General features: G+C 44.0%; 1 protein-coding gene across 2 annotated transcripts; it reads right to left on the minus strand.

Annotated features, from left to right (window-relative positions):
* Positions 1 to 707: 707 nt before the first annotated feature.
* On the minus strand, positions 708 to 19,272 carry SHISAL2A (shisa like 2A). 2 transcript variants are annotated; one of them, XM_059689562.1, is made up of 3 exons: positions 18,775 to 19,272; positions 12,363 to 12,502; positions 708 to 1,000 (listed from the first exon to the last, which is right to left on the minus strand). In XM_059689562.1, the coding sequence occupies exons 1-3, from the start codon at positions 18,954 to 18,956 to the stop codon at positions 735 to 737; spliced, it is 588 nt and encodes a 195-aa protein (XP_059545545.1). In that variant the 5' UTR covers positions 18,957 to 19,272; the 3' UTR covers positions 708 to 734. The 2 variants fall into 2 exon arrangements, with proteins under 2 accessions (XP_059545545.1, XP_059545546.1); XM_059689563.1 differs by having other exon boundaries at positions 708 to 985; positions 18,775 to 19,268.
* Positions 19,273 to 24,397: the final 5,125 nt, after the last annotated feature.

Consider the following 24,397-nt stretch of genomic DNA (forward strand, 5'->3'; position numbering starts at 1 on the left):
GAGCCAGTTTCAGCCCAATCCTCACAGGCCAGGTCGAGGGACCTCACCTGCCAGAGGGACCCCATTCACTCCACAGACGCCTTTTGAGCCAGGTGCCACCCCAGGCGTGGCCAGACAGGGAGGGACCGAGGGAGGTTGGCTCCAGGGCATGTCTGGCCTGTCTTGCCCAGTCCCACCCCACTGGCCACCTTCTAATTAATTTCCTTTCAATGTGCATGAATCCATGCACCGGGTCACTAGTTGAATGATACTAAACATGGTTGGGCCCTATGTACTCTACATTCCCTCTTGTTCTATTCCTGGACAAGGGGCTCACTCTAAGAGTGGGGCAGAGCTGCTGGAGAGGCAGGAGTCACTTGCCTCCGGGTACCAGTCATCTTCCATGGTACCCTTAGTATACCTGCTCTGTGGCAGGAAGAACAAGTCAGGGTTCTGACTCTTTAGGTTAGGTGAGGGGCTCGTCTGAGCCTCCTCAGGCCTCAGCTTCTCTTTTATTGGATGGAGTTGTTACTGATCATTTACTTGGGATCCATGACTGAACTCCCTTTGGCTCATAGTGGGCCAGGCAGAGCAGAATAGCTGGGTCCACAGCAGGCCCTGGGTAGATTGGCTGGGAAAAGCCTTCATTTATCTCGTTCGCCCCATTTTTATCAAGTCCCTTTGATCATCCCTACCCCACCTTTCACTGAAAAGAGACTCCAGAAGAGGATGGTGTAGAGAAGTTTATTGGATGTCTATGGGTCTGGTCCATGTGCGATTAGATTGGGGACAAGGGCCTCCTCAGGGCTGCCTGGAATGTCACTGGTAGTCACTGTGGCCATGAAGCAATACTGGAAGAGGTGTTTGGGGTCCATCGCCTGCTCCTCATTGCAGTCCAGCCGTGAGTTCAGGAAGGGGTGACTCTGCCTTAGAGAATTCACTCCTGGTATCTCCACGAACTTGCCTGTATTCCCATCTTGGCAGTCAGGGGACATTTCCTCGGGTTCTGGAAAACAGCAAGCTGAGGGCATAGGGTTTCCTCCTGCATCCCATTCCTCCCATCAGGCTCACACACCCTGGCTAACTTCCCTGAGTGCTTATCATGGGCAGGTAGGACTGTGCTCAGAATCTTAACACTCATTTAACAAATATTTATTAGTTTATTAGCAATATACCATGCCTTGCACTAGGAGCTGTCAATGTTCCTAATGAACTTAAAGTTTAGTCGGGGAGACAGACTAAACAATTGTTAGGAGATATGAAGACTTGATCTTCAACATAAACCCATGAGGTAGGTACTATTAAAAAACTAATTTTATAGATAAGGATACAAGCTTATTTCACAACCAGTAGGCAGAGAAGTGCTGGAAAATTTAAAAACATACATTATTTTAATAGATTCCACGACTTTCTTTATTATTGCTTTATCCTCTCCTCCCCTTATATCTGAATTTGAAAGAAGGCTCACTTGGCTTTATTATTCTCCACTTCCCTGACTTACTCTGCTGCAATATTCTTGGTTCTGCCCCCACCACACCTTAAAACATTTGTCACTAAATCCATGGTCATTTATAAGTCCTTATCTCACTAGGCTTATCAGCATTTGACACAATTGGGCATTCCTGCCTAAAAAATGTATCAGGTGTTCAGCCAGAAATGTGAGTCATCTCTTACACCTTCTCCTCCAATCCCTTCACAAAGCCAAGCAGTTCACCAGGTCCTGCTGATTCCCCCAAATCACTGTCTGCCATATTCATCCATTTCTCTCCATCCTCAAAGCTACCACCTTTGGAAAGGCATTCAACTTCTGCCCAGAGCACTGGAACAGCCTCTAGTCAGGCCCACTCCAGGCTATCCTCTGGGCTGTAGCCAGAGAGATCTTTCTAAGGTCAAGTGAGTGCAGGGACTATTCTTTTTCAAAAGTCTTCAAATGTCTTAACCATTGACTGTGATATTTCAAAGCTCTTCACCACTGGTCCCATCTCTTCTCTTCAGCTTCATTACTAACCACTCTTCCCTCATGAACTCTATGCTTTGCCACACCAAAATTTTCATTGTTCCCTAAATGGGTCCATTCCTTCACATCTCTGGGTCTTTGTGCTGTTTCTTTTAGAATGACATTTTATACCTTCTTCTTTCTAGAAAACTCATATACTATAAGACCCATTGATGGAGGATATCTAGGGGGAAAAATGGTGCCTTTGAAACCAAGGGAAGAGTGAATTTCAAGAAGGATGTACTGGATATTGGAGTTGGCTACCCAAATCCATTTTTCTCCTTCCCTACCTGGTTATAGCAATTATAGTAGGGTGGGATTGGCTCCATTTCAGCGACAGGAGTGGGACCCAAATGATCTGAACCAATAAAGTAATTCCATTTCTTTGCCATGTGGATGGGAAATCAATTCATAGCATCTCCCTGGGCACAGTGATTGATTTAGGGGTGGGCACATGACCTAAGGTGATCTAATCAGAATAGAGCTCAGGCCTTTATATTTACCCCCGACTAAAGGAAAATAATAGCTCCTTCTTTCTCCTCCTGGTGCATAGAAGGGAACAAAAAGCATGTAGTCTCAGGGAATGCTGGCAGTCAACTTAGTACCATGAGAAAAGTCAGTCTGAGGAGAAAGCCAACATAAATAGAGGGCAGAATCTCAGAGGATGTAGTCACAAGCCTGAGGACATTGTGAACTTCTATTCAAACCATGCCTAAAGCCCACCCTTACTTTTGGACTAATCACCTACAGGGTGAATAAATTTCCTTTTTAATTTTTTTTAACTTTTTCTTTTTAAACTATTTAAGACTCACAAGAAGTTACAAAAATAGTACAGAGTTCCATATATCTTTCACCTAGCTTTCCCCATTGATAATCCGATATAATAAAAGCCTAATATGCTAAGTGTCTGGCCCAGTTGGCCATTCAACCTATCAAAGCGTAATATGCTAATGATATGCTATGGCCGCTATGATGTGCACTGACCACCAGGGGGCAGGCAGTCGACCAGCCAGCCATTTGGTCACTTAGGCTTTTATATATATAGATTAACTAAGCTATTATTGGTCCTATTCAATTATAACAGTTTTTATATATACTTTTTTTGGTGTTTAGTACTATAAAAGTTTATCACATATGTAGCTTTTTATAACCACTGCCACAATCAGGATAAAGAATTGTTCTATCACCACAAAGAAACTTCTTCATGCTGCTCCTTTATATAGTCATACCTTCCTCCTAAACCTAATTCCTGGTAACCACTGATCCATTCTCCATTTTTATAATTTCATAATTTCAGAAGTGTTATATAAGTGGAATTATACAGTATATAACTTTTTGAGATTGGCTTCTTTTACTCTGCATAACACCCTTGAGATCCATTCAAAATATTGTGTGTATGGATAGTTCATTCCATTTCATAGCTATATATATTTCATTGTATGGTTGTACTATTTGCCCATTGAAGAACATTTGGGTTGTTTCCAGATTTTATCTATTAAATATAAAGATGCTATGAACATTCATGTATAGCTTTTGTATAGACATACATTTTTATTTTATAGCTGCATGATTGCTATTTTGTATGGTAGAGTGGGCGGAATGGTGGTCCCCAAAGAGATCAGGTCCTAATCTCTAGACTCTGTAAATGTTGCCATATATGGTAAAGTTTTTGCAGATGTAATTAAATTGAAAATTTTGAGGAGATTATCCTGAATTATCTAGGTGGGCCCAAAGTGTCATCACAAGTGCCCTTATATGGGAAAGGCAGAAGGAGATAGACACACACAGATAGTGATAGGAAGACAGAGACAGAGATTAGAGTGATGCAGCTACAAGCAAAGGAATGCTGGCAGTCACCAGACAAAGAGGCAAGGGACAGATTTCCCCCTAGAGACTTTGATTTGGGTCCAGCAAAATTAATTTTGAACTTCTGGCCCCTAGAATTGTGAGAGAATAACTTTCTATTATGTTAAGCCACCAAGTTTATGGTAATTTGTTACACTGGCCATAGGAAATTAATAAATATAATAGATGTATGGTTAACTTTATGAAAACACCAAACTGTCTTCCAAAACTTGCTTCATCCCTTACTCGCTATTGCCAGTGTTTTTACTTTAGTATTCTGATAGCTTTATGCTCATTTAGTATTCTGTAGCTTTATATTCATTTCCTCACCAGCTCATGAAGGTGAAATATTTTTTCATGTGCTTATTTGCTATCTGTGAAGTAACTGTTAAAGTCTTTTGCACATTTCTTAATGGTATTGTTTTTTTTCTTAATGTTACGTTTTGGGGATTCTTTATGTATTGTGGATAAAAGTCCTTTGTTGGCATATTATTCCCCAGTAAGGGGCAAAAGTCCCCAGCTCTTCAGCTGATACTTACATCAATTGGTTCCTAGACCAAGCTGCCTCTGATCACCTTCTGATTGGTCAAAGTCCCTCTTAAATTATGGGTCTCTGAGCAGGAGAGCAATTATTATAAGAGTCATGTTTGGCTGAAATGCAGTGGTACGACAATCTTATCTGATTCTCCTAACAAACTTGGAGGTGGGTATTATTATTCCATGTTATAGAAAAATAACTGAGGCCCAGGTAGAAAAAGTCAATATTGAAACAGCTATTGGGTATTGCATCCAGGATTCATTTTCCATTCAGTTTGATTCCAAAGCTTGGACTTTTACCACAGAGCAAGTTTAGCATTAGTATAAATTTTGAACTAGGTTAGTCCTTGGGATACACAGGCATTTAAGACATAGTTCCTATCTTTGAGATATCAACAAACACTGGGGAGACTAACATGTAAAATCTAAGTGCCCAATAATAATAAAAATGAGAGCTACTAATTGTTAAAAGCCTACCATGTGTCAGAGACTAATTTAGCACCTATATTAGCATCACCTCTAGTTTTCACAACTTTCTTAGTAGGTATTACTGTATACATTTTACAGAGTAAATTGAGGCACAGAGAGAAGTGCCTTACCTAAGGCCACACAATGAGAGTGACAAAGCCAGGATTAGAGCCAGGCTCTCTGATACCCTAGGCCAGGCTTGTGCCTTCCCACCATTATCCAAGGACCTCTGTGGCCAGTTCTCCCAGTGTCTGGGGCTCTCAATCTTGAATTTGGGACTAGCCTGTGGTGACCAGCCAGGAGAGGAATTCTTAGATTTTCTCCCTCCCTGCAGATGATTTAAAACTGACTCAGGTCCTTACTGCCCTGAAGGTAGATGATTATGATTGTGGCCAAGAGAACTCTCCCTTCCCCTCCCCCTTTTTTATGTCTGTAGGTGCTCAGAGGGTCTGGGTTCACAGACATCTATCTTTTTTTTTTTTTAAATATATTTTATTGATTTCCTACAGAGAGGAAGGGAGAGGGATAGAGAGTTAGAAACATCAATGAGAGAAACATCGATCAGCTGCCTCCTGCACACTCCCCACTGGGTATGTGCCCACAAACAAACCGGTCAGGGCCAGACATCTATCTTAAGGCAAGAAAAAGAGGAGGGCCCTACCCGGTTTGGCTCAGTGGATAGAGCACTGGTCTGCGGACTGAAGGGTCCCAGGTTCGATTCCGGTCAAGGGCATGTACCTTGATTATGAGCACATCCCCAGTAGGGGGTGTGCAGGAGGCAGCTGATTGATGTTTCTTTCTCATCGATGTTTCTAACTCTCTATCACTCTCCCTTCCTCTCTGTAAAAAATCAATAAAATATATTAAATTAAAAAAGAAAAAGAAAAAGAGGAGGGACCTATCCTGAATTGTCACAGGAAACGACCACATCATTCTGCAAAGAAAACGAAGGGAAGTCCAAATGCAGTGTGCTAAAGAGAGAGGAAAAACGCTCTAATGGAGAATTTGAATGCCAGCAAACTGAAGGGAATTTTAGACAAAGTCTACTTCAGTCTCCCGAGGAATTTAAAGAGGACATAGATTATAGGCATTTTAATAATGAAGAAATGACAAGAGAGATGCGATGGAAAGGTTTTTGGAAGAGATAAGGGGTCTGAGAAAAAGCTTTAGGGTTCTGCATTCTAACCATAGGCATTCCTTATACTATTTATTGCATTTCTCATAAGATAGAAAATGCATTTCCTGACCTTTTGCTAAAAGACAGCTTTCAGCTCTATCTTTTGCCCAATCGCAGCTCTTTCTTCTTCATTAAGTACTGTCCTCTCCTTCCCAGGAGCCTTTTGTCCCTCCTTCGGAATCTGAGTCTGTTTACAGGCCCATTATTCAACCATTTTCTGTTATTAATATCACTAGGTTCCTTTTGTCTGCATTTTATTGCTAAATATTTGCTGCTATTTTACTCTAATCCTTCAATGTTCTTTTGATTTACAGGTGACTCTTGTTACCAACATCTCATCTTTTGACCCAATCTCATTCATTTAACAGGATGTTTCATTCACTTGAATTTGCAGATACTCATATATTGTAAAGTGAAAACGACACATTGCAAAACATTATATATATAAAATGTACATTTATATCTGATATAATGCAAACAGTGATTGCACACCAAAAGGTAATACACTCTGTGTGACCTGTACTTTATTTCATTTTTGCCTATCTGCATCTTCTCATTTTCCAATCAATGAATATATATGTGTATGTGTAAGTATTACTTGTGTCACAAAAAAATATTAAAATAAACACAATAAAAGAACTTGTCAAGTAAAAACAAAAAAAATACTGACTCATCACTGAGGCTTGTTTGGGTCACAGGTACCAAATGTGGTTGATTAAAAAGCAATGGGCTTGCCCTGGCCTGGTGGTTTAGCTTGTTGGAGCATCGTCCTATACACCAAAAAGGTTTTGGGTTTGATCCCCTGTCAGGGCATGTACAGGAAGCAACTGATCTGTTTCTCTCTCTCCCTTCCTCTCTCTCTAAAAATCAATAAAAACATATCCTCAGGTGAGGACTTTTTTTTAAAAAAAAGGCAGTAGTGGGTTCTGAGGTGGTAAATACACAATACAATATACAGATGATGTGCTGTAGAATTGCACACCTGAAACCTATATATTTTTGTTACTCAATGTCACCTCAGTAAATTTTTTTTAAGCAGTAGGCCCTGGGGAAACTGGAAGGTGACGGGGGCTGCTGCTGGGAAAGATCCTTGGAGGCAAAGGCTTAGCCAACTGGCTGGTGACCTTGGGCACATGACTGTCCCTTTCAGAGCCTCAGGGCCTCACCTATACAGTGAAAGCATCAGACTTGATTTCTAGGAGGCCTTTGAATCAATGAGAATGGCTGACTAATGAGCTGCTCACCAACACCTTTGAGAGAAGGAAGAGACCTGAACTCTTGTCTTCCATTTTTACCTCCACTGTTTTTTTTTTGGTCTCATTAAATGTACCATAGTTGGAACATAAACTCCATACATACCTCACTCACCTCATCTGCAAAATGGGGTTGTTAATAACCACCTGGCAGAGTAGTTAAGCAGGTCACATGGGATAATACGTTTAAAGTCCTTAGCATAGTATCTGGCACAACCGTAGGAACTCAGTCACCCTTCGGATGGAGCTAGTTACAGAGTTCTAGAGTAAGAAAGTTATGTGTTTTTTTGCATTCCAAGTTTGGGGGATAGTATAGAGGTGGAGTGATAGGACAGTACAGAACACCTGGGTAGCAGAAGGAGCCTGTTTCCAGACTCGGGTCCATTTCCACTCTGTTCTTGCCAGGGCACTCTCCATCCCTGTCTCTACCCTCAGCGATCAGGACCTGAGGTACAGTGTAACGATCATAGGCTTTAGAGTCTGGGAGATCAGGATCGACGTCCCAGCAACACATACTCACTACTGTGTAGATTTGGCCAATTCACTTCCCATGGCTGAGCTTGATGTAAAATGGGCTAATGATCTGTCTACATGTCCTACTGGAGAGGGAGACAGCAAACAGAAATGAAACTCCACATAAAGGGTAATGCTCTGGCGAATGTAAGATAATGGGCCCATAAACTGATTCAGCTGCTGGGAAGGAGGGGCCAGTACTTAACGACAAGAAAGAGAGGAACTAAGAGCTGCAGTTGGGCAAGAGACAGAGAGAGCTTAAAAGCCATCATTTAGCAAAAGGTCAGGAAATGCATTTTCTATCTTAAAAATAAGTAACAAAAAGCAAGAACATATATCTCAAACCCTGGCAATTGAATAATCCAGCTGGTGGCTGAGCAGGAAAAAGTAGGAGGGTGTTTTTCACCAACAGGGCCAAGAGATGAACTGTATTCCCTTTGATTCAGAAAGGTTTGGTGGAGGGGAGGATATAGAGTGAGGAGTAATGAGGGGATCAGGACACAAGCAGGAGCACTTCATAGACCTGGCCCGGTGCGGTAAAAAGAGGAGGACTTTGGAGGCAGAAAAACACATATATTTGAATTCCAGATCCACAGCTTACAAACTGTGGCCCCTTGGGTAAGTCATCTCACCTTTCTTAGATCTGGTTTTCACACCTGTAAAATAGATGATAATAACACCTCACGCGTGCAGTTGGGAAAACTGGATGAGATGATGCATGTACAATTTCAAACAGTGACTGGCACATAGTAGGGACTTTCATTTTGCAGCACAGGAATAAGGAGAGGAAGGAGACTGGAGGTGGAGTTGGCTCTGTCACTTACTCACTAGGTAGCTTGGGCCTCAGTTTCCTCATCTGTAGAATGGATAGTAATAAGATCTATACTCTGCCCAGTTACTGTGAAGAACTAATGAGGTGCTCTACTTAGTTCACTCCTTCTAACTGTGGAGTCACAGTTCATTATTCCTCTACTGGTAGGCATTTAGTTTGTTTCCAATATGACTAGCGATCATGTCATCCATCTTTACTATCCTCTTCTAGTATAGCTATTTCTTCTAAGATAATTAGAAGGGGGATTACTGAGTTATAGGATACATTCATTTTCAATATAAATAGATACTGCCAAATTACCCTTCAAAGTGGTGGTACCAATTTATACTCCTACCAGCACTATATGACAGTATCCGTTCCCTCCACCCAGCCTCCTCAGTATTAATATGATCCATTTTTGTACTTACCAATGTAATTGATAAAAAGCTAGGTTCCTGTGAGCCTCTGGTCACAACAATTTTGTCAACTGGTCAATACATAACTTTGTTTTGTGTGTTCCTGTTTAAAGACATCTTCTTTAATATACATTATTAATTTATTAAGATTTAATTGATGGCCAAAAGCACCATCACTCCTGCCTGAACGAAGTTTACTCAACACATATATTTTCTCCACAAGGCACATGACAGTCTTTTTTCATGCTCAGGAACGCTAGACAGCACTTCAGCACTATGTTTGGGGGGCATTTTCAACAGTGAAACCACCATTAAAAGTCATAAAAATGCAAAAACATGTCACTCAATATATCATGAAAAGGGCACTTGTTTACAGTATGAGAGCTGAGAAGCTAGAGCATGGCCTTGTTCCACGTCAGCTGGGAATGTGTGTGATGGGGCAACTCAAATGTTTTGCTGCTCTGGGCATGTCCACATTTGCAAACCTTGAAAATTTAAGCTTACAGACTACGGGTAAGCTTGAAAAGACCTTGAAAACACTGCAAGTATTGATTTTGAGGTTACATATAAATTTCAGCAAATAGGCAACTTCACAAATATTAAATCTGCAAATAATGATTGCCTGGCACGTATTTACTTCTATTTATAATATCTTTGCAGTCTATCACTTGTTTTTTAAGTTTATACTACCTTATGTATTATTTTTATTTGATGTCTGTTTGCATTTTATGTAGGCAAATTTGCCCATATTCCCCTTATTTTTAAAAATTAAATGTTTTCACCTTAGCCGGTTTGGCTCAGTGGATACAGTGTTGGCCTGGGGACTGAAGGGTCCCGGGTTCAATTCCAGTCAAGGTTGCAGGCTCGATCCCCTGTAGGGGGCATGCAGGAGGCAGCCAATCAGTGATTCTCTCTTACCATTGATGTTTCTATCTCTCTATTCCTCTCCCTTCCTCTCTGAAATCAATAAAAAATATTTTAAAAAATATTTTTAAAAAGTAATAATAATTAAATATTTTCTTTGAATTTCTATATTTTAATTAGTCTGTTTCTGGACTTTCTATTCTAGGGTTTCTCAACATTCGCACTATTTTCATTTTGGGTTGGATCATTCTCTGTGGTGGAGCGCTATCCTGTGCTGTAGGCTGTTTAATAGCATCCCTGGCCTCTATCAAAAGATACCAGTAGTAGCCCTCGCCTGTTGTGACAACCAAAAATGTCTCCACACATTGCAAAATATCTTTGGGTAGCAAATTTGCACTAGTTGAGGACACTGCATTGCCCAATTCTACCTGTCAATTTCTGTGCCAATAACAAATTGACAAATTCTTATCTTTGAAAAATGTTCTAGTATCTGATAGGGCAAGTCTCTTCTTTGTTTTCAAAATTGTTTTGTTCACTCTTGCACCTTTACTCTTCCATATTAATTTTAGAATGAATCTGACAAATTCCATTAAAACTTTTGTTGGGGCTTTTATTTATAGATTAATTTGGAAAGAACTGATTCGTCTATGATATCGAGTCTTCCTATTCACATGCTTTCTGTATCTCACCAGACAGTTAGGCTCTTTTATACCTCTCATTAACTTTTATGATTTTTCTCTATAAAAGTTGAAGCCTGGGCCCTGGCAGGGTAATTCAGTTGGTTATCAACCTGATACACCAAGATTGTGGGTTTGATTCTAGGTCAGGGCACATATAAGAATCAACCAATGGCTCCAGCTGGTTTGGCTAAGTGGATAGAGCGTCGGTCTGCAGACTGAAGGGTACTGGGTTCGATTCTGGTCAAGGGCACATGCCTGGGTTGTGGGCTTGATCCCCAGTAGGGGGTGTGCAGGAAGCAACTGATCAATGATTCTCTCTCATCATCTCTCTCCCTCTCTCTTCCTCTCTGAAATCAATAAAAATATTTTTTAAAAAGAATCAACCAATGAATGCATAGTAAGTGGAACAACAAATCTCGCTCTCTCTTTCTCTCTCTCTAAAAATCAATAAATAAAAGTTATTTAAAAAAAAAAAGTTGAAGCTTGGGCTATCCTTGGTCTCCCTGAGGCTGGGTCTATTCTCCTGCCACTTCCTATTCTCCTTCTAGGTCTTCCTGGCTCCAAGGAGAGCCAGATGAATTCTCCCACCCTCAAAAGCCAGCCCTTCTACTTTTACTGCTCGGCCACAGTGGGACTATTGTAAGCATCAGGATCTGAGATGTGTTCATGTGCTGTCATTTTTTGCACGAGTTTGTTGTGAAATTGGAAAAATAATCTTGTGCAAATGAAAAGGCTCTCTCTACTTTTCTCTGAAACTTAGCTGTTACCCACCCTGCCCCTTCTCCCTCCCTGATTGAGTGTGCCATCTTTGCTTCTGAACTTAAATTCCTCCCCTGTCCAGCCTGGCCTTACTCCCTCCCATACAGCGCCCCAGGGTGAATGACCCTGTTACTGCATAGTCTCACTCAGTCCTGCCCACACACACCTTTACCCATTATTTCTCCTATCCTGAAATGCCTTTTCTCATCTATTTTGCCTAACCAACTCCTTCACTAATTCAGCACCAATTCAAGTCTCCTTTCCTTTTTGAAACACTCCTTACATTTGGTATTAAACAATCTTGTGCTTAATTGTATACCTAGCCAGACCCGGAGTGGTGGGCTGAAGAAAGAGCATGACTCAAGGCAGGAAAACACGGGCCAGATTTCAGTCTTATCATGTATTAGCTGTGATACTTTGTGCAAGTCACCTAATCTCTCTCAGCCTTGATTTTCTCATTTGTAAAATGGAAATAATACTACCCATTTTGAGTGTTGTCTACCAAGCTGTACTGAAAGATCTTTTGCCAATAGCTACTTGTTTCTTTCACAGTGCCTTGAAGAGGTTGTAAAATATGTGTAAAAGCAACACTTTGAAGGTGGCCCTGTAGGGAAGCTCTTGGTCACCTGTACTAATAAAGAAATTGGTAGGCCAAGAACATCAGATTATCCAACAATACCTGTATTTAATTTCTGAATAAATTGAGTTTGGGGACCAGCAAATTTTTCTTATTAATTGTATTTTGTTTGGGGTAATATTAAAACCAGTTTGTATTTTCTAAGGCTAGAATTAAAACATTGTCTTAGAAAATCCACAAGATGGATTCATCTTTGTCTAACAAACAGAATGCTGACTACATCAAATTATTTTGATAAACACAGAGCACATGAAAGGTTTAGAATGGACATCTTCAGATCAAAAACCTCTTTAGAATTGTGCTGCTCCTTCTGAATATTCCAGGAACACTCATGAGGCAAGTGTTCAAAACATCATTTCTAAATATGTCCCCTTTGTAAAAATTCTTGTCTGCTGAATACAAGGAGAGCATGTGACCTCTTTCTTACCTGTAGTCTGTAAGCTTAAACCTGGGTCCAACTTTGTGTGAGGCTTTGAGCTGATGAACAGGTAACAGAGCACACAGGCGGTGACAACGAAGGCCAGGAGGACCACCGCTGCTACGGACAGGCCCACAAGAGCACCAATACTGGGGAGAGAAGACCATAGAGGAGCTGAGCTTCAGAAACGGACTTTGGAGGCAGCATGTTATAGGAGAAGTGTTGTTCGGTCTCTACTTGTCTTAAACAGGCTTTCTGTGCCTAAACATGGGAAAGAGTATCAACTATATGTCAAGTATTCCCCACAAACATGGCATGCCTCAGTGCAACCACATAGTTGGGACTTAGTACTATAGTTTACTCACTAGATGATTTATTAAAAAGGACATTAAAGGATTCAAATCAACAGCCAGATGCAGAGATACATAGGGTGACATCATGAACAAAAGAGCTTTGTGGCGCTTGAAGCCTGGTAGCACATGGAAGCATTCTTGTTCCCCAACGTGGAAGCTCTCCAAAAAATAAAAATAAAAAGATCAACTACTGTCCTTTTGGGTTTTTACAGAGGCTTCATTATGTAGTCATGATTGACTAAGTTATTGCCCATTGACACTGAACTCAACCTCCAGCCCTTCTCCAAGAGGTCAGGAAAAAGGGGCATGGGGAGGACTGAAACCAAACCTCTAATCATGTGGTTGGTTTTCCTGACAACCAGACCCTACCCTTGGGTGGAGCCCAAAAGACACCTTTATTATTTTCAACACTTAGGAAATTCCACAGGTTTTGGGAACTGTGAGCCAGGAATTGTGGGTAAAAACCAAATACCTTATAAATCACAGCATCGCAGACTCCCTCTAACCCTCCCCCCTGACCCAAGCCACAAACTCCTTCCTGCCTTTGCCATTTCTGCCAGATTTCATTTCCTGCTAGCTGATGGCTAATTTCCACTAAACAGAAACACCTTAGAGCTTCAGAGAATCTGTATTCCCATGGCTAAATAAATTATTGGATACCCCTGCAATGGAATAATATAGAGCCCTTAAAAACATGTTTTCAAATAACATTTAAGATCAAGGCTAAATTCAGATGAGCTAATGTTAAATGAAAAGAGGACACACTACTAAATATATAACCTAACCCCAACTCAAATAAATTAACACAAACATATACATAATTATACATATGCAAGGTTGGACAGAAATACACCAAAATGCTAACAGGCTGTCGCTGGCTGAAGCCCAGGCTCTGAAGGTCCTGTCCTTGCCCCTTAGGTTTATAATTGTAAAATATTCTGGCCAGAGTTTCAAATGCTAGCATTTGTATCTTTTTGCCGGAGGGCTTTCTTGGGCCCAGAACAGTACCAACACGGTGAGCAGGTCAGAAGTGGAGGAAAATGAACGCCTGCCTTCTCACACCAGCACACAACTAATGACTGACATAAGTAGGTACGTAAATACCCAGCTTTTTGGCACTTGGGCCGAATGACTCTGAGATGCAGATTCGACATTGGCTGGCTGAGTTTAGCAGGTTTAAGTTCCGGTGATCCTCAGTGGTGACTTACTTGGTAACACCATCATTAGCTCCTTCCCTTCCCACCTCCTCAATTCCCCACCCTCCACCGGTGTCTTTCAGAATTGATTTCATGTAAACTATCTGCCCTCAAATCCTTGTTTCCAAGTCTTTTGGGGAAACCAAGTTAAAATACTGGATCTCCCATGATTTCTTTCTTCTTTTATCGCTCCTGTCCTTTCCACATAGAGCATGTAGTACTTGTTAGTTCTTTGGGAATTATTTCCTCTTTTGAGATATAGTTATCTAATCTAATAATAGACAAACATGGTAATTGACCGTACTTTCGCTACACCTCCCATTGGCTAATCAGCGTGATATGCAAATTAGCCGCCAACAAAGATGGCGGCTAATTTGCATACTGCAGACACAGCAGGACAGTGCCATCCCGCCTGCCCCGCCGCCATCCGGGCCTGCTATCTGCGACCTGGTGCGGCGGTCGTCTCGTGTGCGATGTGACCTGTGGCTGGCAGGCGGGACTGCAGCGATCCCTGCCACCCACCCCGCCCTCATCCAGCCCTCTCACGGGGAACCCGGGGCTGGCAGGCTGGAAGGAGGCTCCGGCCGGAGCGAAGGCCTGGGTCCCGGGTGCCAGAGGAAAACTGGTGCTAGCAGCAAGGGGGAGGGAAGGTGTATTGCATGAATCTTTTCGTGCAACAGACCTCTAGTTGTTTATAATGCTCTCAGCTGGAGACTTGTGCACAAGTTGGGATCCCACCTTTTACAAGGGACATCTATGGCCACCTGAATGGAAAGGGCCCTCTAAAAGTAGGGTCCTTTGAAGAGTGGGTGAGCCTTAGCCTGTTTGTCTCAGTGGATGGAGCGTCGGCCTGGACTGAAGGGCCCTGAATTTGATTCCAGTCAAAGGCATGTACCTCAGTTGCAGGTTCTCTGGCCCTGGTCAGGGTGTGTGCAGAAGGCAACCAATCAATGAGTTTCTCTCACATTGATGTTTCCCTCTGTCTCTCTCTCTCTCCTTTCCACTCTCTCTAAAAATCACTGTAAGGCCTTAACCGGTTTGGCTCAGTGGATAGAGCATCAGCCTGCGGACTAAAAGGTCCCAGGTTCAATTCCAGTCAAGGGCATGTACCTTGGTTGTGGGCACATCCCCAGGGGGAGGTGTGCAGGAGGCAGTTGATCGATGTTTCTCTCTCATCGATGTTTCTAACTCTCTATCTCTCTCCCTTCCTTTCTGTAAAAAAAATCAATAACATATATATTTTTAAAAATCACTGTAAGGATTAACAACAACAAAAAGTGGGTGAGAGAGCTGAGGGGGGATATATCCCAGATCAGTGGTTAGTCAGGAAGTGGGCACTGTTTCTGATGGTCTGTCTGGGGACAGAGGAACCAGCCCCCAAGTACAGAGCTGCAACAGAGCAGGAGAAGCTCTAAGGAGGGAAATCTGTGCCTAGCACAAGATGAACTTTAAATGGTCAGAGTTGTCCCATGTATTGCCTCGAGAGGGGTAAATTCCCTATGATTGGACAGATTTACACAGAACACCTGGATGAGGACACCTTTCAATGAAGTTAGAGATTCCTGCCCTGGGTGAGAAGTTGAACAGCTGCTAGCTCTTCAATTCCATTTCACAGATTTATTACTCTGAAATATAGATAACCTACTGTGATCCACTAGAAAAACATTGGAGGGTCAGTCTAACATTTGTTAGGGTTTTTGAGTCAGGCAAGTCTAATTTTGAATCTTGGTTCTGTCACATATAAGCTGAAAAATCCTTCATCTCTTGATCTTAATTTTCTTCATCTATAAAGGTTCCTATCTCACCAGGTGTTCATAAGGTTAAATAAGACAGTGCCTGACCACTAATTCTGCCCTCTAGCAAGGCCACTGCCTTTGTCTCATACCCTAATTAAAAAAAAAAATAATAACAGGGTGATTGGAAAGTGGACCAGATAGTTATAACACCAGCTGCTTATCCACAGGGAACCTTTTCTTCTTTCTCCTCCTCCTCCTCCTCCTCCTCCTCCTCCTCCTCCTCCTCCTCCTCCTCTTCCCTCCCCTTTCTTTTTCTTTTTGAGTCTTCACTTCTTGAGACATGGTTTTAAAGACAGCAATTCTCATTTTCCTTGAGGTCTATTGAAGGAAACAATATTTACCTGAAGATTTATGTTTTTTAAGGGCCAGCTTTCATGAAAAGGGTCAAGTAGAGTCCAGAGCAAAATAAGGTCTCTACAGTGCAATGGCAGGGAACTGATAGGAGCATGCCAGTAGCGTTTTCAGGGTTTGGGGTACACTGATCACCCAGATGTCCTGAGGACCTTCAGTTTTCCTCCTCCACTTTGCAATAGCCTGCGTTGTTTATGAACCACCTTACATTCAAACTGAGGAAGAGTCAGCCCTGCAAGCTAGAACCGTTCAGCTGCCCTTGGGGTCATAAGATGGGAGCACACTAACATGTGATGTGACCTCAGAACTCACCCCATTAAAACCATTACCTGGTTGTCTAAGCCACTAAAGTGTTCTATTGAGGGTCCAAGGCAACTGGAGGGACACAGGGGTGTATAGGGAAAAGGGTTGGTAGTAGAGGGTTGGGGTTCTGGCTGGGTGCAGAGAGCTTACTCATCTCTCTGTTCCCAAGGGCTAGCACAGTGCTCAGAAGACAGTGAAGGGTCATGAGTATTTTTTCAAGTGATCTGAGTAGAGCAGGTTGTAAGACAGCCAGGCTACATTTAGGCAGTTGTGCAGCAGGACAAGCCTGGGCTTGGAGCTGGACAGGCTTGTGGCACTCCCTGATAGTAACCTCATGGCTTTCAAGTTTTCTCATCTGTAAAATGGAGAGAAAACGTGCCAGGTTGCAAATGTGTGAATGCATCTAGCCCTGGATGGTCCTACGTAATGTTCTTTAAATCTCAGTCTGCTGTGACATTGCTAGAAGATCTTGAACAATTCACTTTCATATTCCAAGTTTCCCTTTCCCCACTTATGAACATGGGAAAGGGAACTCGCATTTATTGAGCATCTACAATACATCCTAGTCACTTTCACATGCATACTTCACTTAATCATCACAACAATTCCATAGGACAGGTATTACTATTACCATTTCAGAGATGAAAAAGAGGCTCGGAGATAGTTTGCCTGAATTCACATAGCTATTACTAGTAAGTGACAGAGCCGAGGTTTGGACTGGGTTCTAACCACTCCAAAAGCTCCACATTGTCTCTATACTTCAAAGGGAAGTAAGTACTATTATATAGGTACTTCAGCATCCACTTCAGGGCTAAGTACACAGTGAGTTTTAAACAAAGACTCCATTGTTACATGTTAGGTACATGTCTTATCTCTCTGAATGGACTGTAAGCTCCTGAGGGGCAGGGAATAATTGATTTTTGTGTCCCCAGTGCATAGCATAGCACCTGGCATAAAGCAAAGGCTATAATAAATGAATGAAAACATGGATGAACAGAAAATAAATTAATATACTTCTCTGGGTTACAGATAGAAGCTGAATGTGCAGGAACTGAAACACTAGCTATCTGAAAGTCCTTTCGAATTATGGTTTGAGCTGTTTAGAGAAAGCAATAATAATAACTCTAATTGTCAGTGGCATATGCCAAGTTGGTTTTCACCTCTTTATTTCATTTGGTTCTTGCCCTAGTAGGAAATCAGGGCAATGATTTATCATCCTTCCCATTTGATAGATGAAAAGACAAAGGCTCAGAGAAGTTTGAGTGGCAGGCCGTCCACTCAGAGGGCATGCAACCGCTGGTGAACTACCTCCAGGACAGGAAAATCACTGTCTACTGAGTTAGCCCACTCTGTTTCTGCTGATGCCTATTTCCCTGAGCAAGTTTGGGGTCAAGTCTTACTTTCTAGGTGAGGCCTTTGGAGATGGAAAGAGATTGAGACCAATTGCTCTCTCAGCCCCACACTGAAGTTCCAGGAATATCAGCAATGGCCTAACTAATCCCTTCCCTGAACTAGTGAGGAAACTGAGGCCCTGTGAGTGGATCTTCAGCCAATCATCACACTGCTATGGCACAGCCTGAGCGGGCTTCTGCTGTAGCATTATGCCATGGTCTCATGATGAACTTGAAGGCAGCCTTGATCCCTTGGTCTTCTCTGTCTTAGCTCAGGAGGGGAGTACACGCCCAGCACTGAGCACAGGGCCTAGAAAAGCTGTGCTCAGCAGGAGGTGGCTGAAAGAATGACTGAATGGCAGGGGGAAGAAAAGAGTTGAGGCTGGGCTGAGGCTGGGGTTGAGTTGGCGGGTAGCATCAGGTGAGGGGTAAGGCTTGAAGCTGAGGTTTGGATGTAGGTCTGTATAATGTTTGGAATCAGGGTGGGGAAGGAGAGCTGCGGTGGGATTGCAGGGGGAATTAGGGGCAGGTTGAGCTGGTGATAGATGGGTATTGGGGGGTAAAGTCAGGGATGAGGTTGATGTTGATCTTAGGAAGGAGACCCTGGTGGGTACTTGAATGAGGGTGGAGTTTGTGTTTCCTGTGAACATTGGAAGATGGGAGTTTGCTGTTGGGGAGAGGGTTGGTATGTAATTTGGGGTGGGGTTGAGGGTGGTGGTGGATGACGCTTGGAGAGGGTTTAAACTGAAGGTTTTCCTGGGTGGAGTTGGGGTGAGGTTCAAGTTTTGATTTGAATAATGGTTCCAATCAGGATCAGGATGGGGGAATGGAGGTGAGAAGGGGTTGCAGAGGGAGTGGGGTTGGTGATGGATGAGGGCAAACGTTAATATTGGGCCCGCGGGGGGTGGCGCCGATATTGGGATGGGCACTTGGATGAGCACTGAGGGTTGACTACGCAGCCTGGCTGAGATGGGAAGAGAGGGCTCAAACTAGATTGGGGTGGTCGGTGGGGTGAGGGCCAGGGCCAGTACCTGAGCCACCACATGTAGCTGTGCTCGTAGGGGAAGAAGCTGTGCGGGTCGTCGCAGCAGTACTTGTGGTCGCGGAAGCCGCAGCAGAAGACGGCGGCCGCCTCGCCCCCCGGCCGCGGGCAGCTGAAGCCGCGCACCTCCTCCTGCTCGGCGCTCACGTAGCTCGTGCAGGCGCCGCTCATCGCGCCGGGCGCCGGCCCCGCCGCCCCGGGCCCCGGAAGGAAGGCCGGCGAGAGGAGACGCGGGCGAAGACAGAACTGAGCTCTAGAAAGACAGAGACCTAGAGAGGCGGGGCTAAGCAGAGAGCGCAGAGACCAGAGACAGACAAGGCGAGAGGCGCCGAGACGAAGCGCTCAGAGACCCGAGTCCCCAAGGACCCGGAGAGGCGACCAGGTAGGCGGACAGGGCGCGGCCGGAGGGGAGGTGGAGGAGGGAGAGCCGCGGGGGGAGGACCCAGGAGCAGTGGGAGTGGAGAGCGGCGGGAAGGAGGCGGGCGCGGGGTGGAGGGCGACCGGCGGAGCTGGGAGGAGGGAGCTGCCTCGGAGAGCCGCCTGGGCACCGGGCGGGTCCCTGCCCGCTCTTCCCCCAGCGGTCCCCCTGCGTCCCCAGTGACTGCGCGAGGGTGCTGGATGCTCAGAGAAACAGCACATGTCCTGGGTGGCAGGGCGCCGATTCCACACCTGCACGGGCACCGCCTGGAGCTGGGCACTGTGCAGGGCACGGGCATCTCAGGGCAGAGGCAGGCTAGTGCGGGGCGCGGAGCGCGACCAGCCGGCGACCACACAGTAGGGTCAGTATGGGATGGTTAACACCTGACCTCACTTAACCTTCACAACAACTCTGAGGACCAAGGCTTTTCAAACCCATTTTATAAAGGAGAGCTAAGGGGCAGAGAGAAGTCATCTTTCCTAGCCCTCAAGCCCGCGGGATTGTAACCTGGGTCCGGCTCCTTCCCCAGGCCTTGCTCTCACAGCGCCTCTCTACCAGTGGACTTTTAAATGCTCTCATCCTCTGGCTCCCTTGCCGGTTCATTCCTTCCCTGAGCAGCTAGCTCATGCACTGACATGTTCCTACTCCCCTGTTCACACCCTGTCCACACTGGCCTAGGACAAGGGGGCTAATTAATGTCCCAGATGGTGACCCCACCCACCAGGAAGCAAAGCCAGTACACCTCTTCATTCTCAAAAATTATTTCCAGTTCATAAGGGCACTGTTCTCACTAGGGTCAGAGGACCACAATCTGAAGGGGATATATGAAGTCCTTAGAGCAGTGGTTCTCAACCTTCCTAATGCCGCAACCCTTTAATACAGTTCCTCATGTTGTGGTGACCCCCAGCCATAAAATTATTTTCGTCACTACTTCATAACTGTAATTTTGCTACTGTTATGAATCGTAATGTAAATATCTGATATGCAGGATGTATTTTCATGGTTACAAATTGAACATAATTAAAGCATAGTGATCAATCACAAAACAATATGTAATTATATATGTGTTTTCCGATGGTCTTAGGCAACCCCTGTGAAATGGTCCTTCGACCCCCAAAGGGGTCGCGACCCTCAGGTTGAGAACCGCTGCCTTAGAGATTTCCTGTCTGTCCTCTCAGGGTACATTGGGGAAACTGAGGCTCTGAGAGATGTGCAGTTTGGCTGGATCGCACTGAGCCAGGACCAGGGACTTCTGAGCGTTAATTGTCCCATTGATTATGTGAATAATTTCCTTTCAGCCAATCACAGGGTACTGGGGCTTTGAAAGGACTGGTGGGCCATATAATCAGTTATTGAGTCACAGCTAGCGTTAAAAATCATAATTAAATGGAATGGGGAAAGTGCATGGCAGATAGTAATGCTTTGTGAAATGCATTTCTTACTCTGAGCCAGGTCAAAAGATTTAAAAGCCACTGAATCTGACACCTCCCATTGTACGTGCTTCATTGGTAGCTCTCCTCATTTTTCACAGCAGTGGGTAGAGTCGGAAATGATGGGATGCGTTGGGACTCCCCAGTTCTTCCATCCCTTGCTTTGGGTGTGTGTGGGATAAATCATGGGCATCCGGGGATCTGGGCTCAAGCCCTAGCTCAAACCCTTCCTCAGTTTTTCTCTCTGTGCTTCCGGTTCCTTTTCTTCATCTAAGCCAGCTCCTAAGATACAAATGTGTGCCATATCTTTGACCTGGGGCCCCTGAGAGGGGTTGGGTCTCGGTCTGCTCTTGAGAAACACATAGTATAGTGGGGGAGTCAGACAGACATCACAGGACAGGGCAGTGAAAGGGGAAATGCAGGGACCATGGCCATCTGAAGAGGGGTCACCATCTGAAGGACCAGGGAAGAGTTTTGAGGGGGTAGTGTCTTCAAGAATCACTCTAAGGTCAAATATGAAAACTGGAAGGAATTGTTATTATCCCTCAGAAAACTTTTTCCAGCTGGAGATTTCTGCAAACTGTGAGCTGGATAGTGTACTCTAATGGAGGTGCATTTTGGCCTCTTTATTTATTAGATGGAGAGCAAAGGGGAGGCGTGGAATCCTGTAGAAGGGAGAGAGCACTCCTGGAGACATGGGGTTCAGCTGGGCAGTAGAAAGTGCTCTGCTCTGGCTTTTGGTAAAATTGGGAAGCTTCCAACAGTTTTCAAAGTCTTTTTCCAGCCAAGAATTAATTTGTTCCTTCCAACAACCCTGTGTGTGAGCCAAGCTAGGATAATTGTGCCTCTGAGAGACATAACAAGCCCAGTGTCACCCAGGCAGGACTGGTACCCACGTCTGGCTAGCCAGGGGACCCTTTGGCAGTTTGATGAAGACTGTGGACCTCTATTCAGAAGGATATTTTTAAATACGAAAAATAAATTACTTTGGAATACAGAGGAAACCAATTATATAAAATCATTATCAAAATATTTATTTTGTGATTTAGTCCTTTTTAAAAACATTAAATAACAAGCTCTAGAAATTGGTCTATTACCTATTGTAATTTCGAGGTAGTCAATGAGTGTAAACAGTATTTCAAGACATCGTTACTGTAATGCAATACAGAAATATCTATGATTTCTATTGGTGACGGAGTCTCAGGTACTGCTAATACTGTTGTGATTTGTTGCTTGCATGCATGATAGAAGGAAATGCTACATTTCAGTTGGAGGTTAGTGAAAACAAGGATGTAATTTTTTCAACTCTATCCATGGATCCCCTGGGTTCTGTAGAATCTATGCTAAAATCTTCTGCCTCTTCTGATCTAGCTCCTACTCCAATGCTTGTTACTTTATCACATGCATCATGTTTCTTCCTGCAGACACTTATTGCAGACCTACTATGTGCCAGACAGTTTTACATCTTGTATGTCATATAGTCTTGAAAACTTCCTTTGAAGTAGGTGTTATTCTTTCCATTTTGCAGACAAGATAACTGAGACTCGAGGAGGTTAAGTGATTTACCCAAAGCCACACAGCCAGTAGCTGAAATCAGAGTCTTGTACCACCTCTTCATTCCTCTCCAGCTGAGGTTTGGGGGTCAGTGTCTCTAACACCAGAAGGAAAGGAAAGTATGAGAGAAGGGTAAGCAGGAAGAATTCACAGTTATGGAGAACACACGCAAAGTAGACATTGTGCTGTGCTTTTCATTATCTTCTTTAATCTGCACAACAACCCTATGCAGTATAACTCTATTAAAAAATAAGTAAATACTACATATCTATAATAATAAAAGCATAATATGCTAATTAGACCAGACATCCTTCCGGACCTCCTTCCAGACAAAAAGCCGTGGCTGCAAGGGAAGCCCGGGTCTTGGGTGCCAGAGGGAAGCCAGTACTGGCAGCTGGGGGAAGGAAGACCTACTCTTGCCCAAATTTCATGCATCAGGCCTCTAGTTTATTATAAAACACAAATTAGAAAATATAAATAAACCAAAATAAAAATCACCTATAATCTCTCCACACAGAAATATCATTTAATACTTTGGTATGGAGAGTTCCAGATGCACACATACACACACAATTTTACACCCACTTCACGGATAGGAAAACTGGACCCAGAGAGGTTAAGTAACTTGCTCAAGGATGTACCAGTAATAAGTTTCAGTCACCTGTGGTCTGACCTTAGGCAGGTCACCTTTCCTCTCTTATCAGGGCAGTAGGAAGAGCCAAAGCCTGGCACTTGGAAAGCCATAACTGGAAGGAAGCCCCTCGGAGTGGTTTTCAAAATAGTGCCCTCTAAACCAAGGCAGCCTTGCTCCAGGAGCCTGTTTTCTTGGAGAGGGTTAGGGGGAGGTGGGAGGTGGGGCGGGGTTGGGGGTGGGGGAACCGCCTGCTCCCTTTGGTGGGCCACACAGCTTGCAGCTGCAGCTGGGTGACTAGTGACTGCAGTTAACCAATTGGGGATGAGAATCCGGTGCAACCCTCCTGTGATTGAGAACACAGTTCTTCTCACTGGGCTTGGCCACATGTGTGGTCCGTTAGGAGTCCCTGGACTCTCCTCTTGCCCTACAGCCCCAGCTTGTGCCCACCTGGACCCCTTCCCTAGTGACTCCTTCGGATTCTTTCCCCAGTCTTCCAGAATGAGGCTCTTGTATCTCATCCTAAGAGAAGTAGCTTTGCCAGGGTGGAACAAAAAAATGCAGGGACATCCCTGGCCAGTTGCTCAATGGTTAGAGCACCAGCCCAGAGACCAAAGGGTAGCTGGTTCAATTCCCAGTTAAGGGCACAAACCTCGTACCTCCGTTGCAGGCTCCATCCCTGCCCAGTCAAGCTCTTGCGGGAGAGACACAATGATGTGACACTCTCACATCAATGTTTTTCTCTTTCTCCCCCGATCCCTCTCTCCCTTCCACTCTCTCTAAAAGCATCTACTGTCTTGACTGTACATGTACCAGTCATTGAGCACCTTCCATGTTCCATCATCTCACAGGAATCACAGTTTCAAACTCCAGATCAGAAGTTGTACCTGCTTCAGCCCTGGTTTCACAGCCTAGGGCAGGGGTGGGCAAACTTTTTGACTCGAGGGCCACAATGGGTTCTTAAACTGGACCGGAACAAAAGCATGGGTGGAGTGTTTGTGTGAACTAATATAAATTCAAAGTAAACATCATTACATAAAAGGGTACGGTCTTTTTTTTTTTTTAGTTTTATTCATTTCAAACGGGCCGGATCTGGCCCGCGGGCTATAGTTTGCCCACGGCTGGCCTAGGGCCTGGTTCTCAAAGGCAGGGCTGCTGCTCTGTACTGCCTCTGTTCCTTTGTGTGCCTTTGTTCAAATCAGAAAGAAATATACCTCCTCCTCTGGCCTGATGTAGCTCCATGCTGAAGATAAGGCTTGGTAATTAGAGTTCAAACTAGATTTCAGCTCTCACTTATCCCTTCTTCTGGACACCTTCAAAACCTACATGACCATACAGGTCAACCCTGCCTCAAGGGAGAAACTTATAAACAAACAATTTTGAAATATGGGCATTTTAATATATAATGCTATTGAAACTCAGGATAATTTATTCACCCCAGGACCCATTCAGGAATGGCAGATACTAGGATTTGTTCTGGTCTGCCAGTCCCCAAAGCTCAAGGAAGCACTGCCTTTGCCCTCCTCCTCCTTCTCCTCCTCCTCCTCCTCCTCCTCCTCCTCCTCCTCCTCCTCCTCCT

Source organism: Myotis daubentonii, chromosome 3 (assembly GCF_963259705.1).
Source record: "Myotis daubentonii chromosome 3, mMyoDau2.1, whole genome shotgun sequence".
NCBI classification, from domain to species: Eukaryota; Metazoa; Chordata; class Mammalia; order Chiroptera; family Vespertilionidae; genus Myotis; species Myotis daubentonii.

Excerpts from the sequence above, each read along its gene's own strand:
- SHISAL2A (XM_059689562.1), bottom strand. The coding sequence starts at position 18,956 with ATGAGCGGCGCCTGCACGAGCTACGTGAGCGCCGAGCAGGAGGAGGTG. Across the intron at positions 12,503-18,774 it reads AGCTACATGTGGTGGCTCAG|TATTGGTGCTCTTGTGGGCC; the intron begins GTACTGGCCCTG and ends TTCTCTCCCCAG. Across the intron at positions 1,001-12,362 it reads TTTAAGCTTACAGACTACAG|CTTGCTGTTTTCCAGAACCC; the intron begins GTAAGAAAGAGG and ends CTATGCCCTCAG.